The sequence below is a fragment of the Sceloporus occidentalis genome, unplaced genomic scaffold, assembly GCF_023333645.1.
Source record: "Sceloporus occidentalis isolate IW3139 unplaced genomic scaffold, rSceOcc1.0.p SCAF_8, whole genome shotgun sequence".
NCBI lineage: Eukaryota > Metazoa > Chordata > Lepidosauria > Squamata > Phrynosomatidae > Sceloporus > Sceloporus occidentalis.
The window spans coordinates 43,636,882-43,655,838 of NW_028316988.1; the positions used below are offsets into that span (position 1 = coordinate 43,636,882).

Sequence of the window (18,957 nt, forward strand, 5' to 3'; positions counted from 1 at the left end):
TTTGGCTCTTGCAGTGGAAATAACTGTGGTGAACATGTAGCTGTCGTGACCAGTTTTGGCCACACAATGGCAGTCTTGCTCTATCCTTCTTTGTGTGCCCAATTCACAGAGCAAGGATGCCAGCCATGAAGTTAAAATCATACTCTTTATTCCATACTCTTCAAGGCCAGAAGCTTGAGCTTCTGCCTTTTAGCCTCATGTTTGTCATCCTATATGTGGGACAGATTAGGCTGAGAGATGAGGACTTAAAACGTTGACTTCTTTTAGGATCTTTACGTCTGGACCTGAACTTTTCACTGCTGAATCCAGTTTACCAGACACTGCATTACACTGGGCCTTAGATCGGCTTGCTATCCAAAGGGTAACCATTTATAACTTATACCCCCCTCCCCAGGAAATGCATAGTCAGAAAAGGAGGGCAAGCACTAGGATCAAAAGTGGGATTTGTTAATTTATATGATACAGTGCACACTTCACAGGAGCCTTCCTGAGGTCCTGAATCTATTTGGGAGACAGGGCCCAGCTGCATGGATGGAACTGTTCGGATTAAAATCCAGAGCAGATACTCCGCCCGACTGACATGGGAACTACCAGTCATCACCGACTGGAAAAGAGACACACCAAATAACAGATGCACATGTTGAATGTGACATTGTGTAAGTTTAACTTTAAGAGAGGGGAATTTGCTCTCGTTTCTGAAATGTGTCAATTGATATCCTTCTCTCCAGCTTCCTCCATCTTAGGGGAACCCCTCTTTCTTCCCACCATCCTTTCTGGGTTCATTGCCAACAGTCAACGCACACAAGTACACGCACACAGGTGCACACACACACACACCTATTTTTTCGCCTTCCTCGTCTGTCTAAACTACTGCAACTACAATTGTCCAGAATAAGACATCTCCTTCTCTGCCTTTAAAAGCTGCTTAATGCACAGAAACCACAAGGCAAAGCTTTCTACGGATGTCTCTGGATTGAGCTGCTCTTAAAGGCACAAAGAAAGAGGTGGGAGGACAGTGAATCCATCCTCGGCTTTGGCGGGGAATATTCAACATCAGCCCATTTCCATGGAGTAAAAGAGAACCAGATCCGCCCAACTCATGTTGGAAGAAACATCAACACAAAGTCATTTAATGAAAGCTCTTTTGCACAGTCGTTGCCCAGTTTCAGCAATACAAAGAGTTCAGAGATCCCAGGTTCCACCTTTTGCAGTCTGGGTCACAGGTCACAGCAAACCTGGGCACAAAAAGAAAACTATATCCCCCAACCCCATCAAGTTAAATATTGCTGCAATTTCCATGGTCTTTTGTGGCTTCACTGGCAACATTCCTCTTGTGTGACCTCCCCTTTATGAGCACCCAAAACTACCAAACATATCCATTTATTCCAGGACACACAGCAATCTGATGGGAATCCTCAAAGTAAGACCCAGACCATGACATCCCTTCCAGAACCCTGTCTATTGAGATGGCTAGATACTCAGCCAGACCTTTTTTCCTATGGAGCAGAAAGAATTCAGTTACACCATCACAATGACCATGGTTTGAAGCTGGTGTACTCCTGGACCCAGTTAGGTTAATGTCACAGGAGATCCGTGATGCCATTTTTCTCAAGACAACACCAGTATGGATGGAGGTGATGGCTTATTATGGCTCAGCAATTTTAGGTGCAGTCCTGAAATTAAGACACCTCTTTCCCCAGTAGATATATTATAAGCACTGGGCTGTTGAAATCACTGGGAGCAGCGAGTCGGTTTCCAGTAATCTATGGAGTAAGTCCTGGAGTATGAAGTGGAGTAGTAATAAACTCCAGTTCAGTGGAACTCTGGCAAAAGACATGAGCAGAATAGGTCTCGTTGCCATGTCCTTATTAGCTGTTTAAGTCATTACCAGCCAAACTGGAATGATGCAATCCCCACGTTAACTAGTTTTATTTCGACTTGGGAAGGAAAACCCCACCAACTTAGAAGCACCAACATCTAGCACATCATCCTTAGGTCGCCCAGGAATGCAATGCTATCTGCATTTTGGATTTCAGAAACATAACCCTTGCCCACCCGTTCCCACCCCAAAGAGGATGCTGCGGATTGATCTGCTTCTTGGTTTATTAATTCTTATTTATCATCATCATAATTATTATTTGGTTAAATAAAGCAAGCTTCCTCGTGATCCTCCTCATCTCATGACAGGCAAACCGACCGGTAGCTAGCAAACGGGTTGGGATCCTTCCCAACAGGTGGAGTGAAAGAGGACCTTACTTCAGTTTCAAAGCCAAAACAGGAGACGGCGGGGGGAGAAGGCTCAGAAGAGATGCCAGCCTCTTAGGCTGCCAGTCCTGTCCCAGTGAATGTGGAGAGCCTTCATGCGGTGCCAACGACCCCCCCCCCAAAAAAAAAATATAATGGGCGAAAGAGCAAAAGAAGCCTCCAGCCCTGCTTCTGTCTATGAAGCTCCTATTCACCTTAAGAAATAAATTAAGGGATCTGAGAGAGGGGAGAAGACATGTGATAAGTTTCTCTTCTGCGGGGAAGGGCAGAGGACCGCTGCCTCCCTCCCCAATTCAACTGTGACCGCGATGGTTCTTCTCGCCCAACTGCCCTGCAGCAGAAAGAGTCCGAGGTTCAACAGTTTATTTCCTTCTTCGTTCAGCCTTGCTAGGAAGGAGCAGGCACCATGCGCTTCTCCAGGCGCTAGCGACTACTGTTCTTTATCGCCTCCTTCGCTGCAATGATCAACGGAGTCAAACTGGAGAGCGGCTTGGCCAGTTTTAAAAATGGATGCTGGAAGGAAGGAAGGAAGGAAGAAAAAGAATTGCTTATCATCCAGAGATAGAGAATTAGACAAGCAGGCAGTAAGCTATGGCAGTACAATCAGTCCCTTCGTATCCACAGATCAGCATCCATGGATTCTACCATCCATGGCTTCAAAATAACTCCCCTCTGAACAGATTCTTCCAAGAAAACCCCAGGATAGGTTTGCCTTAGGGCCACCATAGGTCAGAAATGACTTGAAGGTACACAACATCACCAACAACAACAACGCTAAGTAGCAGAGGTGATAAGAAACCCAGTTACAGAATTGCAAAGCTGAGCGATGGGACACCGGAAAGAGTAGACCCCTCCCCGCCAGGTGTAACTTATTCTTCACTTTCCTGCTCACTCTTCCCAGTTTACCTGTAAAAGTTCCTTTGCAGAACCTCGTCGGTCAACATCCATCTCAAGACAGCGGTTCAAAAAGTCTCGGAAAACGGCAGATAGTCTCTCGGGATTCTGGAGTTCTGGGGTCCCATTTGTAGCTATCAAATACAAGGCCTAAAAGAGCAAAGAAACATATCATATGCTGATTCCTCAGAGGCAGATTATCTACCTTTGGGGCTTTTCTCTCCCTGTCTCCTAGGGATAATTTTTAAAATTAAACGTTATCTCATATTTTCTATTTAAATATATATATATATATTTAAAGAAAAATAATTCAAGCGCATCAGACTTTGATCCTACCCTGAGAGGATTTTCGTTCAGATACGGCGGCTCTCCTTCCACCATTTCTATTGCCATGATGCCTAAAGACCAGATGTCCACTTTGGGGCCGTACGCTTTCCTTGTTACTACTTCGGGTGCCATCCAGTAAGGGGTCCCCACCATTGTGCTCCTTTTACTCTGTTCAGGAGTGATCTGAGCACAGAAGCCAAAGTCAGCTGCAGAGAAAGCAAAGCAAAGAATGAGGCTGGAGAAAATCAAGCAGAAGATGGGCAAATCTGGGGAAAGATGAAGGCAAAAGAGCCTGATGGCCATGACAATTGCCAAGGGGGCCATCTCTTGATCTACAGAAGGCCTTAAACAAACAAATTTAATGCAAGAGAGAGCCTTCTTTTCCTATGTTTTTATTACACATGTTTTAAATCTGTTTCTGATTTAATTTTGGGTAAACCACGCTGAGTCCCAGTTCTGGGGGAAAGGCAGGAGAGCAACAGCAACAGTAAAAGCAGAGGTAATCCAACCACAATGCTGCAAAAATCGAAGCGTAAAGAGAATACCTACTGAGTTTGACAGATCCGTCCATCCCAAGGAGAATGTTGTCACTTTTGATGTCTCTGTGGATCACTTGGTTGGAATGCAAGAAATCCAGAGCTTGCAGGCACTAGTAAAATAAGAATAAGGACAAGAACTTGTACTAGTACTGCTACTAAAAAGAGCACAGTATCAATGAAGTGCAGTGGAAACCTTTTATTTCTGTGGTTATGACTATGACATGGTGAAATGATCAAGCTCCCACCAAGGCACACCTCCAGCTCAGGGATTCTTAACATGGATTTTAAGATGCAAAAGGATCTTGTAGCACCTTAGAGACTAACTGAGCAAAGGAAGTTGTAGCATAAACATTTGTAGGCTTGGCCTACTTCCTCAGATGCAAGAGGAAGTAGGTCAAGTCTACAAAAGCTCATCCTACAACTTCTTTCTTTCAGTTAGTCTCAATGGTGCTCCAAGATCCCTTTGCATACTGATATCCCAGATAAACATGGCTATGTCTCTGAAATATGCCCCAATGTGTTTTAGATGTTGTTGGACTACACTTCCTATCATCCCTGATGGCTGGGCCTTCTGAAGCCCAACTTCTGGGAACCATTTTTAGAAGACTGTGGTTTAGCCTGTCTCTGTCCCATTCGCTCTCTTCCCATCAATCGGTATCCAGCCCCCATGGGCAACTACTAGTGTTAGCACCTGTCTGGACCCTCTTTGCAAGTTGAAAAATTGAATTTTCCGCAATGCCTTGGAGCAGCACTGTAACAAGCATTCAAGGACAAGACTGGAAATTCAAAATGGCATCCACTCATCACCAAATGGAGAAGCCCTGCTGCCAAGTAAGGCTGGCGGATGCTCACAGGTGTGGGAGGGTATCCAGAGAACAATTTAGAGGAGCATTTCTCAGAGCGTTCAGATTTAAGGATGCCACAACACTGTCACAGCATGCAACCTCTCACCTCCCGACAGACAGCCGCTATCTGCCCTTCATCCATGCACGTTTCTGTAACAACGTCCGTCAAGGAGCCGCCAGCCAAATACTCCATTACTACCCAAAGTTCATCGCCGACAAGGTAACTGAAAGATCAACAATTGGGAGACATGTATGTATGTATTTAAACAGTTCTAGGTTGCCATTCTGAACAAATTCCCCTGAAGGCAATGCACAGCAATGTGAGAACAATTATAAATTTAATATATTGCATTTTTAAAAACTGTATACAGTGAAAAAGCATTTACACTACCTCTACTCCTACTGCTACTGCTACTATTCCTATTACTACTACTACCTCCTCCTTCTACAACAGCTAAAACAAGTGGTTTTGGAGTTTAAATCCAAAATAATTGAACATTCACAGTATACAACAGTTTAAAAGTAATTACACTGCCATAAAATTCAGTTTAAAGACAAAGCATAAGACAAACAAAAATCTAGCACATTCTATATGCTATAATCTTATCCATGTAATATATTCCAATACATCCCAGTGGTATAATCCAGACAGATTGAGAAACATTTGTCATGAGCATGTCCTGCAACAGCACATCAATTGAATGCAGGCGCATATGTCCAGTGAACAATGTCCAAACAAGACCCGGCGTTACTTACCTGTCTAAATAGTTAACAATGTTCGAATTCTTATTTTCCCTCATGACCAAGATTTCATTAATTATTAATTCCTTTTTGGGCTGCTGTTGGAGATTCATTTGTTTTATAGCCACCTGGAATGACATTTTGGGGACACATTTAACAAACATTACCAAAGCAATAAGCATGAAATAAACAAACTGTGGGTGATCTGGTAACGTTGGAGAACAAGACCTCACTGTGTAAGGAAACGCTAGGTCAAGTATTTTTGCATTCGCATTTTAATGCTAATCATACACCTTGCATTCATGGATCCCAATGAATCTAAGCCCCATCCTCCATGTCATATGGTGATACACTGTGGGTTGTATGCCTTTCATACAACTACACAAGCAGAGCATTCTGCTTTGCCTACCCAGTGTATGACTGTGCGCACAGTGTGCAGCCCCAGAGGAAGAACATTCATCCATAAGTAAAGTGTATATGTGATGGCAATACAAGCCATGGCTGACAAATACGCAAGCATCTCCACCGTTCATCTCTGAAACGTTGCAGCATCCCTGCTAAACTCCTAGGAGCGATAACTCGTACTAAAGCCATTTGCAACGGAGGCTTCATGGAAGACATGAAAGTAGCTGGCCAAATTTCTTTCGACGTTCCAGTGTTGACAGCCCAGTGCGCAATTTGCCGAGATCAACAGCAAAACGTACATAGTTGCTAATAATTCTGAATGGTACCTTAACCCTCCTTTCTTCCCAAGCTGACCTTTACACCAGTCCTCTCCCAAATCAGGACAAAACCATGAACATTAAGGTGACAACTCAACATTAACCAAACCAGAGGGAGTTCGAAGGCCTCCCTCATTCTCGGTCACTCTATGGGTCACACATCGGTCAGCATGCGCAACGGTGCATAGCCCCACACCAGCTACGCATAATTGCATGTTTTAAAGAACGGCCTTTGACCCTTCATTCAATCTTTTTTTCCCCATTTTAATTATTGTAAGGGTCAACTGACCTCCATGTCACCCAAATACAAATCCCAACCCTTTAACGCTGATCCTTCTTTAATTAACATTTACAGGCAACTTGGGGAATCAAAGGTTCTGTTGAGAATCATTAATATCTCTGGAACGAGTGAGAAAGAGAATCCCGACAACCAGACCACCCAATATTGAAATAGAGAAGTGGGTATTGCATTAATAAGACAGGCTTAGCCGCTGGATCTCAACACCTGCTCCTCCTGCAAATCAGTGTCGAAGGTGAGTCACATCAATTGTTGGAAGGAAAACAAGTTCACAGCCAACCATGGGAAGGCAATGTTCCATCCCAGCATTGCAGCAATGGCTGTCAGTTCCATCACGTCCTTTACAACTGATGCCAACAACTATAGCAAGGCCCAACAAGCTTGCAGAGGAGACCTCTGACTTCACCAGAGAAGTTCCCCATAGCTTAATGCTGCATCAAAGCTGTGATGGCTCACAAGAAGATACAGCCCTGTTTAAACACTTAAAGGGATGCCATATGGAGGAGGGAGCATGCTTGTTTTCTTCTACTCCAGAGACTAGAACACGGAACAATGGATGCAAGCTACAGGAAAGAGATTCCACCTCAACATTAGGAGGAACTTCCTGATAGTAAGGGCTGTTCGACAGTGGAAGACACTTCTTCCTTGGAGTGCAGTGGAGTCTCCTTCCTTTGAGGTCTTTAAGCAGAGGCTGGATGGCCATCTGTCGGGGATGCTTTGATGGAGAGTTCCTGCATGGCAGAATGGGGTTGGACTGGATGGCCCTTGTGGTCTCTTCCAACTCTATGATTCTATGATTCTAGGAAGGTGGCAGCAAGGCCCTGATGGATAGAGATGTTTGCCATGTGGTCTGTCCTGTGCCCCATACGACAGCCAACTACCCTCAGATGAAATGAAAGAAGTTGTCCTATCATCTCTGCTGAAGAAAAGTCAGTGTTTGTACATCAGGTGGCCAAGGTGTGGCCTGTGGACCTCATGTGGACTCTGGCCTTTCCAGGGGCCTCCAGGTAGGTTCACCCTCAGCTCCCTCCTTGGTGGCATGCTGGCAATTTCATGCTATTTCTGGGCCAGGAGGGACCATTTTAGGTCCAGGAGAGACCTTTTCTAAAACAGAAAGTGACATGGAAGTCGTGTCTTGGTGATTTCCCATTTTAATAAACGTCTCTCCTGGACCTAAAATGGTTTATCCTCGCCCAGAAACTTCTCCTCGAAGTCATGTCCGGGTCACTTCTTGTTCTACAATGGGAATAATATGGTGAACATGCCTCCAAATCCCCTAGATAGTCCATTTATATAAAAACGAAAAGGAATAAAAGTCAACATTGCACTTACCTCTTGCCCCGTAGCAATGTCTATTGCAGTATAAACTGTACCCGATGCCCTAAAGGAGAAACAAAAGTAAAACCAGGTTGTGAAGAATACACACACACACACACACACACACACACACACACACACACTTGTAAATATTTCTGCCAGTAGCTGCTAGAATATTAGTTGTCTGGGTTTGGAAGTATTTCCTTGAGGAAGCAATGGAAGAATAACAGTGTTCGTTAGCTGTTTCAAGTGGAACTTCATATACAGTATGTATGTATGTATGTATGTACTTAAATCTGTACTGAAGGCCTATCAGATACTTTTCAATTTACTGCTGGATCAAAACTACCTTTTTCTAGATGTCTGGATTTATGGATTAAATCTAAATCCACTTGAGTGTGCCATATAAGGGATTCACTTTGTTTTCACATATTTTAATCTGATATTGGGATGTCCTTCAAGGAAATAGCAGATACTGAATTTCAGGCTGAGTCTCCCTTCCCTGGAATTCCAAAATCTGAAATATTCCAAAAACCAAAACTTTGTTTATGGGGAGTTGAGATGGTGACACTTTTGCTTTCCGTTGGATCAGTATATACAAACTTTGTTTCATGTACAAAACTATTCAAAATGTTGTATAAAATTACCTCCAGGCTATGTGTACAAGACATATATGAAGGATCAATGAATTTTGTGTTTAGACGTGGGTCTATTCCTCCAAAACAAGTGGATATTACCTCCCTCTTCATTCTCATGTCTACAGTCTGGTTGTCTTTTAACCACCACAACATGAAGTGTGTCCATGCATAAGTAAACTCTGTGTACATGTGTGCAAAGGTTGTTGATCTGTACACAGATGGAGCTCTAACATTCAATGCATGTACACTGTACCCAGATGTCTGATCAGTATGCAGGTATTGTTACAGTGCACCCGCGTCATACACGGACGCACTATATGTGGCTTTCAGCACACACCGAAAGCCATGCGGGAGCGCACAGGGCGCAAAGGGTGGCACATCCCACTGAAAGTAATGGGGCGCACCTGCCATGCCATCGCGTCATGCACAAGCCCCATTACTTTCAATGGGGCTCAAACATACGCAGTTTTTTTATGTGGTTGGGTCCGGAATGGATCCTCCATGTAAAAAAAGGGTGCATTGTATTTACAAGAACATGTGTTATTTTGGGATATGAGAGAGATGATTCCACAACAGTTCTCTGGTTTCTCTAGCAGTGAAAATACAGTAGAGGCAGTGTGGTGTAGTGGTTTGTGTGTTGCACTAGGACTCCAGGAGACCTGAGTTCAAATCCTTGCTCAGCCAAGGATGCCTACTGGGTGAACTTGGGCAAGTCATGCTCTCTCAGCCTCAGAGGAAGGCAATGACAAACCTCCTCTAAATCCGGCCAAGACAACCCTAGAATAGGGTTATTATAAATTGGAGATGACTTGAAGACACACAACAACCAACACAGTGACAGCAAGCTAAAGAGCTAACCGTTTGCATCCAAAATCAGCTGCCGAAAGCAGCTACCTCATTCTCCTTAATGGCAGAGCCAACCGTATTGAAACTATTAAGGATGCTTTTGATTTCTGGCTCTGCATGAATGTTGAGAAACTGGCAGGAAACATTTTCGCTGCATTTTTACACACACACACACACACACATATATATATATATATAGCATAGACTGTGGTTTAACATAATGTTTTCCCTAGGCCCGCTACAGACCATTTCAATACGAATGCAAATGCATTTTCTATGACTAATAGGGGGAGATTAATCCAATTTGTTTACATAACCATTTTTTAATTCCATTTATTCACGGTCGTCAGGGCGGAAGTACAGCTCCTAGGATCTTGGAGCATTTCTGTGTCTGTGTTTAGAAAACCGGTTTATTTACAAATTTCGGGGTCTAAAAAAGAAGATTGGCAAGGAAACTCAAAACCTTTTGAGATCTACAATATTAGCCAAGTCATATTGCCTCCAAGAAGATATATTTTCCATCAAAAGTAAGTCTGTATGGCCAAAACCAGGTGCAGGGAGACAGTGCACCTTGTTTGAGACAAGGATTTGCCCATCTTGGAAATATTCCGGCACAGAAATATTAATTCCTGCCCCAAAAAGATATTCTCAGAACAGAAAAGGATATTTTCTATCCAACCATGTGCAAATTTTATGCAGAATAAACCCCCAGTTACAGTATTTTCTGAAAATGTTGTTTTCTATGCAAGTCGACCCTGTGTGAATTTTCGGCTCAAATCTTCAATTACTGCATTTTCATCTCATGAAATAGCTTCTTGATAAATAATATTTCAATGCATAAATATTAATTCCTATACAGAAAACACTATTTTCTATGCAAATCCACTGTGTGTGAATTTTACGCAGAACGAATCCCCAATTACAGCGTTTTCTGTGCGCAAAACATCATTTTATGCACAATGCAGAAGTATTATTTTCCACCCCCAAAAGACCACTGTTTTAAAGCATAGTTTTAAAGACTTCCTTGCAGCCGGAAGACACTATCTGAAATTGCGCATTGCTACCTTTGAGAGGACATTTAGTACAGCATTACATCCCTACCGCAAGATGACAGTCAGCGTTATTGGAAATACTTACTACATACATACAAAAAGGGTCTGGGTAGATATGAAAGATCAGAGCCGCTTTGGTAATACTCACCCTTGCCCAATTTTTTCGAACCGTGTGTATTTCTTCTTTGGGTCTCCGACACTGACAATGCTTCCTAAAACAACCAAGAAAGACAGATCTTGTATTAAAATGTGTCTACATAGGTTGTTTTCAATGGTAACAAAGAGCAAGAAAAAGCAGGGACAGGTATACTTCTGTTAACAAAGTGGATGTGTTCCTGGGTTTTACTCCTTGGACAGAAGTTTTGGTAACGGAGGCAGAAATCATATGAAGGGAATAGGATAGTTCCCTAATTTTGGGTTCAGCTCTGAACACACTGGAAACAAAGAAATATCTTAGAAAAGAAGTGTATGAGATCCAAAAACACGCATCTTAAATAAACTATATTTAGGATGCACATTTTTGGATAGATGAAGGAAACCACAGTATTGGAGCATCTTCGTTTTGGGATTATACGTATATAATCACCATATTGTAAATGTCTGTTGAAGCAGGTTGTTGTTTTAGAGCAGTTCAATGTGTTTCAGCCAACTTTTGTTCAAAACGAATATTACGCACATGTTGAAGTGAACCAAACCAGCTCAGGTAAGTCTTGCATAAGTACACAAAAACATTTTGAAACATCTAGGGACTACATGAAGCCCATTCTGGGATGATTTTTCTCTCTTTCAATACCCTCCATATTTCTTATGGTTACCATTTCGATGACGAAACATACCAATCTATGATTTTTCAACATGCCAAGGTAGCTGGTGAGAGAGGCTAATCTATCTCCACCTTTTCTTTCTGTTCTGTTCTTCATACATGCTCAGTAAGCGATTCTGGAGCCAGCTGCTGTTTACCTTGCGTTCAAAAACTGCACGGTTTTAAAAACTTTCTCGCAGCAGAAGGAAAACTGCTGAAATTGCTTGTTGCTACCTTTGAGAAGAAAACGCTTTGAAGACCTAAAGCTGCATTCTTTTAAAACGGCTTGGCTTTAGAGATGCAAATGCACACAGCAACAGTGGCATCACTTAAAGTAGAATCCCATTCCTTCCCAGGTCAAGCTCTATTGCCTTGTTTATTGCAGGCGCACTACTGCAACCCAACACAGAAAGTCTGTCTTTCTCTAGCCCTCCTTTGCTATCCTCTCAAGGCCACAGCTGCAAAATAGTAATGAAAAAACCTCCGACTACACAGAAGACAGCCTCCACTTCCGCACAGGAATGTTCCCATAAATATAAGATTGTCACATATAGGCCGGGATCCCGCATTACTTCATATCCACTGGCAGAATTACATTATGCATTTCCCACAATGAATTACAGGAGCCAGCATGGCGTAGTGGTTTGAGTATTGGACTATGACTCTGAAAACCAGGGTTTGATTCCCTGCTTGGCCATGAAACCCATTGAGTGACCTTAAGCAAGTCACATGCTCTCAGCCCCTGAAGGCAATGGCAAACCTCCTCTGAACAAATCTTGGCAAGAAAACCCCATGATAGGTTCCCCTTAGGGTCGCCATTAGTCAGGAACAACCTGAAGGCACACAACAACAATAGTGGATGCCACTATAGCACAACATATGTGAATCAGTGGTCAAGGTGCATGGCTGACGACCTGTTCTGCAATTACAATGTGCAATGAATGCAATGCACAGAGGCAATGTGCCTTCCTATACTACTCCGTGTACCTAAATGCACTCTGCAACATGCCCAACAATTCCACATGCACAGCTCTGGCTACACTGCCATCGGCAGGATATAACCAAAATGCATTGTCCATATATATATATATATATATATATATATATATATATATTCACTTCACTTGTGTAATGCAACTTACGATTGCATAGGTCACTAACAGGATGCTGACCATACTTTGCAACCTGTCTATGAATTCTGTTAGTCTTATATGTATTTTAACTATCTTAGTCATTTGCTCGGCAAGGAGAAGTAATAATGCAGCCCAGTTAATACAACTAATTTAGAGGACCTTGGAGTCAAGCAATTCATGGCAGTGGCTTGCTGGACATGGCCAAGCTGTGCATTAATCATTTTAGCATTCGCTAAAAGAAGGCTGAGAGAAAAGATACGGAGGATGGTTTTGCAGCTGCTCTGCATTACAGGTGGTAAAACAGATTAGCTCCAGCCTTGTCAGCTGCGGCTGTCACCACCTTCTTATCTTTACCCTGAAAATGTCCTTGACCATGATTTTGGATGCTTTCAGATTTGTTCTTTTTTAAATGACCCACATAGCTTCAACATTGCAATGAGCGGAAGAGGACGCCAGAGGGCAGCTGAAGCAACCAAGTGGGCTGCAGCTGAACAGCGGAAAGGCAGGCAGCTCAGCGTGAAAGAAAGAAAAAGCACAGATGTCTTGATTCAGAGAGGACCTAGGAGCCTCATGTATTAAGCCAAAGGTACGTGCAAATAGACCTAAAGACACACAGGGTGGCCATGGGTCCTGCTTTACAGATGGCAGTCCCCCAACTGAAGAGCCATCAGAAACATCCAGCACTTTAGGTCCAGTTGAACGATGTAAAGAACGATAAGAAGGAGACACAGAGACCTTGATGTTCCCTCTCCAAAGTTAGCACCTGGAAACTGGACAAACAAGTCATCTGGTCCCAATCTTCCCATCTATCATGAGATTCAGTGGGCAAGATGTACACCATGTTTGCACTCATGTGGTCCCATGGTAGTTGTATTATATACCATCATTTCGTTGAATTACCACATTGTGCATCTGTTAATGTCTCTCCTGTTGGTTTAACTGCCTCATTGCCTAGCCATGTTTAGTGCAGTACAACAGGATCTGGCCCAAATTATAACCTTGGCATTTCTCCCTTTATGAAGTCAAAGAAGAATGGAACAAATATGCAAGGAGAAACGATTCGATGTGACATTCTTTATAAAAACGGACAAATGTTAAGACTTGGGGACACGAAATAAGTCAGTTCTCAAAGGAGGATGTATCGCCGGGATTTAAAATGTAAGGCGTTCCTAATTAATCCTTAATTCTTTTCCTAATTAGCCCATGGTCACAGAGGCATGTGCGTTCTGCCACATTTCAGGTGGGCTGATTGAAATTCCATAGATTTTCAATCTCCAAGTCCAAGTCGGCTTGAAGGCAATTCCTCAGACATCCCATTCATGTCTGCATTATGCTATTAAGAAGAAGAAATGAGAGCAGCTAAAAATCTGTAATGCAAGATGGGGGTTTGGAGATGCAGGGCAGGGAGGCAAGGCAACTAAAGTGGTGTCAAACTGGATTATTTCTGCAGTGCGGATGCAGTCTTAGTGAAGAATTACATCCCTAGCCCTGCTCTTGATCAGAGGCAGTAACAGTTCTGCCCTGGGCTGAACCATATGTGGAGCGCTCTGTTCACTTCTAGGTATCACATTTGGCAGACTTAACTTGACATCACCTTTGACATCACTCACTTAATTTCTCTAGAATTTCTTCATCGGTCATCTTGGATTTTTTCCGTTGCCGGTCTGTGTTCCTATACAAAGTGTTTGTGTTGGAGTTCTCAGGCTGGGGGGTTGCAGGTTCTTTAGGTGGGGCTGGTGCAGCGACAGGTTCAATGACGGAACGTGTATAAATCTGAAAGGCACAAAGCGAGAGTCAACATTTACAACATCTACATTCTCCGTAGAGTCTCTGCAGTCCATCTCCAATTCCATTCTGTGAGTGGAGATAAGGGAGGATTGGAGAACTGTCTGGCTATGGCCCCATTGTCAGACACAAAAATGGATATATCATCTGCTGAGGTCTTCCAGAGGCCTCAGCCAACGATGCCAACATTTTGTGTCCAGCTACAGGAAGTGCTTCTATAATCCTTCTCACTCTCCATCGGGCACAAAATAGCCTTTGGGGAGTGAGATTGCAGCATCTCTATGGTACATGAAGGGGTTGGTCAATACCGAGGAAGGGAGGAAATACCAACCTCTGTATTGACCACTTGAAAAACGACGTATGCAGGCATGAGTTTGACTTACACCTGTGTATGTCACTAACAGACTGCCCTGATCTTAACAAGGAGGCATCCTTTGAAATAACAACCGGTAGCAACTTACTGATTTAGTATGCTCTGGACGTGGGGCAATAACTGGTGGCGGCTCATTGTCATCATCCTCTTCCTCGTCTTCCTCATCCTCTTCTTCAGATACAGGGGGAGCGAGTGGGGGTTCTGATGCTGTTTTTGTGCTCTGTAGGGAAGAGTTGCAGGAGTCCCATGAAGCTTTGGCTAATCACAAAAGTACTGGTGAAATGTGAAAGGTCGGAGCATTGACAGAGGATGCATCCCCCATCGTTTCTCTTTCCCCTTGTCCCTTCCTGATTTGCATTTCATAATCTCCCCCCCCCCCTTTGTGTTGTCTTTGCTAAATGTCTGCTTGTAAACAGGGAACTACGTTTCAGCAATAGTAAAAATCTCAATTGGCAAGGAAGGGGCTGACTTATTTTTCCAGGTAAACAGAGATCAAGAAGGTGGCAATTAAAATGTGGGAAATTGCAACCAAGGCTTCATTTGCTAAAATCTAAGGCAGAGGCGTGCCAAGTGCAGCCCATGGGTGGCACATGGCCCTTGGATCCAACTTCCAATTGACAAGACCTGAGCAGGACTGTTGATGACCTCTTGGAGGTCTCTCATTTATAAGGCCCCCATAAATTGAAGCCAAGCTCAAGGCAAATAACAGCAACAACAAAGCCATAGAACAGCATATGTCCTCCTTGCAGTCCAATGGAAACGAAGGGTGTGGAATCTTCTAGCTTTGTGTATGGGAAGTAGCCCAAGGGAGATCCTATTTACCAGCTTTGTAATGCAAAATTACACCAATGTAGCTAAGCTAGGGTTCTTGTGCAACTGCTCTTGCACTGGATGGTACCACTTTGCTTTCTCCCATTGCTCCCAAGTCAACGCAAATCCTTACCCGCCAGTAAGCAGCACACTTACAGAAAGCACCACCACATGTGCAACACTTCACATCTGTGTAACAGGGCTCCTGCAACCCTGAATAGGCTGGCACCCTTGAGTAACCTTTGAGAACATGCATCTACTTGTCTAACTGTGTCTGCATTGACAGGATTATGGCTCCCCTTTCCACTGTCTGCTGCTATTGTGGGGTCTCTGTCGGGTCTTCAGTGATGCAAAATAAGTCGTTCCACATTTTAAATATGAAAGGCATGTCCCTGTTGAGCCATTCGGCAGTGAGCACAAAAACATTTATACTGAGAACACAATGTTGATATGGATTGTCCTAAGTGTATCTTTGTGGTTCCCAGTATAATTCAATGTCAATTAAATGCATACTGCTGTTTAAAAACAAATGCCTAGAGTTTCAACAGATCCCACCCATTTCAACCAGACATAGATCAAATTATGCTGCAAAACGGGGGGAATTCCACGAGGTGGGGATCAGTTTACCTCCCCCCGCAATCCCATGACAGGTTTTCATACTCACCGAAGGATGGGCTGCAATATATCCGTGGGCGCTCTTATCTGAAATGTGCAAAAGAAAACCCATGGCGGCCTGTTAGAACCTGGATGGCTGCAGGGCATTTTGCAGAAGGAGAATTTGTGATGATATTTGACAGGGTCGAGTTAGACAATATAAGCAGGGCATGCAGTTCTTCGAGGGGACATGGCTGGCTGGTTGGCTGAACTCCACTTGAATTCCTAGCAGCCAGCCACTCATGTCCCCTTCAGGAATGCTCCACTCCATTTCCCTTGTTTTCCCATTTTTCCATGGAACTGGCCCCCATAGATTCTTACCATTCTTGGGCGAGGTCTATTTTAACTCCTTTTTGAGGTTGTTTCATTTGTTGTACAGACCACAGGGCTTCCCCAAAGCACCTTAATACAAACTTCATGGTTCTCACTAGCCCTGTTTTGGGTACAATCCTGTTAATACTGGCCACTTCAGTTTACTCTTAGAGAAAGTGATGTACAAGACTGAATAGGATCTACACACAGCAGACAGTTTCAGGAAAAGAAGAGAAAAAGAGCTACTTGATCCTTTCCCCTTATACCACTTTTATATCATCCTAAAAATGTTAAATCTGATTTCCTTTCTATATGAGGAAATGCATGGGGACTCTGGGGCTATACAGACAGGCAGCATGCAGCCGCCCCTTTTTGCCCTGGATTGGGGCCACGCCAACCTTCTAGTAGCGCAAGAAGGATTGGTGCAGATGTCCAATTCCAGAGTAGCCAAGAGCATCAGCAGAACTCTGCAACCTCACTGCATCCCAACTCTGGAGCAGTGAGAAGCATTTGTGCAAATGCTCAGCTCTGGAGCAGTATGCAGCTTTGGTACAGATGGCAAAGTTCAGGGCCCTGCAAACCATGTGGGAGGCTACCCAAAATGATTCCTCAGACAGCTGTAGGTAATGATCATTACAGGAGCCCTGGTGGGGCAATGGTTAAATGCTGGTATTACAGCCATAAGGTTGTGAGTTTGATCCCAGGCTCCAAGGTTGACTCAGCCTTCCATCATTTCATAGGTCGGTAAAATGGGTACCCAACTTGTTGGAGGCAATTGGCTTACACACTGTAAACTGCTTAGAGAGTGCTGAGTTCGCTGATAAGTGGTATAGAACTGTAAATGCTATTGCTTGCTATTGCTATTGCAATAAACGGGCTATGATCAGCACCTGGGCTGGCATGCGCATAACAGGCCACACCGGTCATGACTGTTAAAGTGGTGTCAAACTGTTTTGTGGTAATAGCCCAAGTCCAACACTCAAATGCCTACACCACCCTGGTTCTTCGATCTACCCATGGTCCTCATCTGTTGGCTATGATAATGCCTTCTTCACTGCCATTGCTTACCTCCTGATGTAAAGCTCATGTATTTCTGGTTGTTGACGGTCTCTTTGGAATCGTAGAATTTGAGGACATCCAGAACAGCTTGTGGGTTCTTCTTCTGCTCCAGTTTTGTGATATTGGAGGTCTGCAGTAACCTGGCCCACTGTTCAGGAATCCCCTGCGAAAAGCAAGCGGAAAGAATGAGGACTTGGGGAAATTTCATCTGATCATCTGCCAGTACAGTTCCCTTCCAAGAGTCCCATGCTCCCTGTTAAGATTGCCTGCCGGAGACTTTGACTGACACCTGACAGTTTAAACCTAGACACTTGACAGCCACTGTAATCATTCCCTCGTTCTTTCTTAAAACAAAGAGCTAAAACCTGGAAACAACTGAAGCACGCCAAAAATAAACAAATAAATAAATAAAGACCGTTATGACTGTGACGGTGGGGGGAAAAAGTGCATGAAACTCATCCTTAAATCAACTCTCGCTGATCCATGGAAGAATGGCGGAAAAGCTTAGCCAGTTTCCCTGGTGATTCAGTGCAGACATCCAAATGCTATTCTAAATCGAAGGGTGACACGGTGTGCTTTTAGGAACTTTACACTGGATATCTGGTGTGTAACAAGAGAAAGGCATTCTGCTCAAATGATAACAGCCGATCCAATGGAGGTCAAAGCCGCCTCCCGACATGTGAATTGGTTTCTGGGGAACCTTCTCCACAGTTTGGAAGAAGGACTACAATTTGGAAATCAAAAGGGTAATCGGGGATTACTTAATACAGCTAGCGCTGTCAAAGATCCCTTCGCGTCTCTACTCGGGTCCTCCACATCTCTAGGTTTCATACCCCCCAAAACAACACAAAGATACTGCAGGATCTCAAAGCAGAGCCTGCAAGAGCAAAACCAAAGAAAAAGGACTGCAAGTTTGCATTGGGATGGTTTTAGTTCAGGAAAGAGGAAAGGTGCCCCGAAACATCCAGTATAATTTCCTAAATCAAAGGAACGGTCGCACTCCCATCCCCAGTTCTACTGCACAATTCACATCTAAGCAGCCAACAACTCATATAACTGCGTCGAAGCATTCCTGGTTTGCCACCCCAGCTTAGATTCTGGCAAAAGAAAAGGGTTTCGGTTTTTATCGTCTTTTGGTTCCTCCTAAGAGGTCCTCTGGCAAAATAAATAAATGAATAAATCAACAAATGATGGTGATATGGGCCTCTGGCATTGAGGGGGGGTTAATGATGAGGGAATGGGGGTAAGCCAAGCAACGAAATCTACTGCACACACATGAAACCTGCCGCTGCAATGCTATGACATCTCAAAGAAGCACTTGGATGCAAGCTTCTTTTGGGCCAGTGACGCACCTCTGGGAGCTTCCCTGTGCACATCTGTGAGCCATAGAGATCTGGCTGCAATGGACGTAAATAAAGAAAGAAAAGAAAGTTAAAACAGAATGTGGGACAACTGAGAAGGTGGGAAAGGAAGGTGGAAACCCAGTGGGTTGGAATGGGGTTGGGAAAAGAGGGAGATAGGGAGGTCATCCCATTGAACAGAGAA

The 18,957-nt window shown here is 43.7% G+C and overlaps 1 protein-coding gene across 3 annotated transcripts in view; it reads right to left on the reverse strand.

Annotated features, from left to right (window-relative positions):
* Positions 1–2,085: 2,085 nt before the first annotated feature.
* Positions 2,086–18,957, reverse strand: part of LOC149308790 (serine/threonine-protein kinase PAK 3) — an 81,561-nt gene continuing 64,689 nt past the window's right edge. For 2 of the 3 annotated variants that reach the window (XM_089536468.1, XM_089536467.1), the window contains exons 4-16: positions 18,765–18,809; positions 17,422–17,575; positions 16,052–16,089; positions 14,666–14,797; positions 14,030–14,192; positions 10,633–10,696; positions 7,964–8,012; positions 5,627–5,739; positions 4,977–5,094; positions 4,036–4,135; positions 3,496–3,692; positions 3,172–3,309; positions 2,086–2,778 (exon numbers count right to left, since the gene is read on the reverse strand). In XM_089536468.1, coding sequence (XP_089392594.1) covers positions 2,689–2,778; positions 3,172–3,309; positions 3,496–3,692; positions 4,036–4,135; positions 4,977–5,094; positions 5,627–5,739; positions 7,964–8,012; positions 10,633–10,696; positions 14,030–14,192; positions 14,666–14,797; positions 16,052–16,089; positions 17,422–17,575; positions 18,765–18,809 — 1,401 coding nt within the window. In that variant the 3' untranslated portion in view covers positions 2,086–2,688. The remainder of the gene's footprint in view (positions 2,779–3,171; positions 3,310–3,495; positions 3,693–4,035; positions 4,136–4,976; positions 5,095–5,626; positions 5,740–7,963; positions 8,013–10,632; positions 10,697–14,029; positions 14,193–14,665; positions 14,798–16,051; positions 16,090–17,421; positions 17,576–18,764; positions 18,810–18,957) is intronic. The other variant, XM_089536469.1, reaches the window with a different exon arrangement.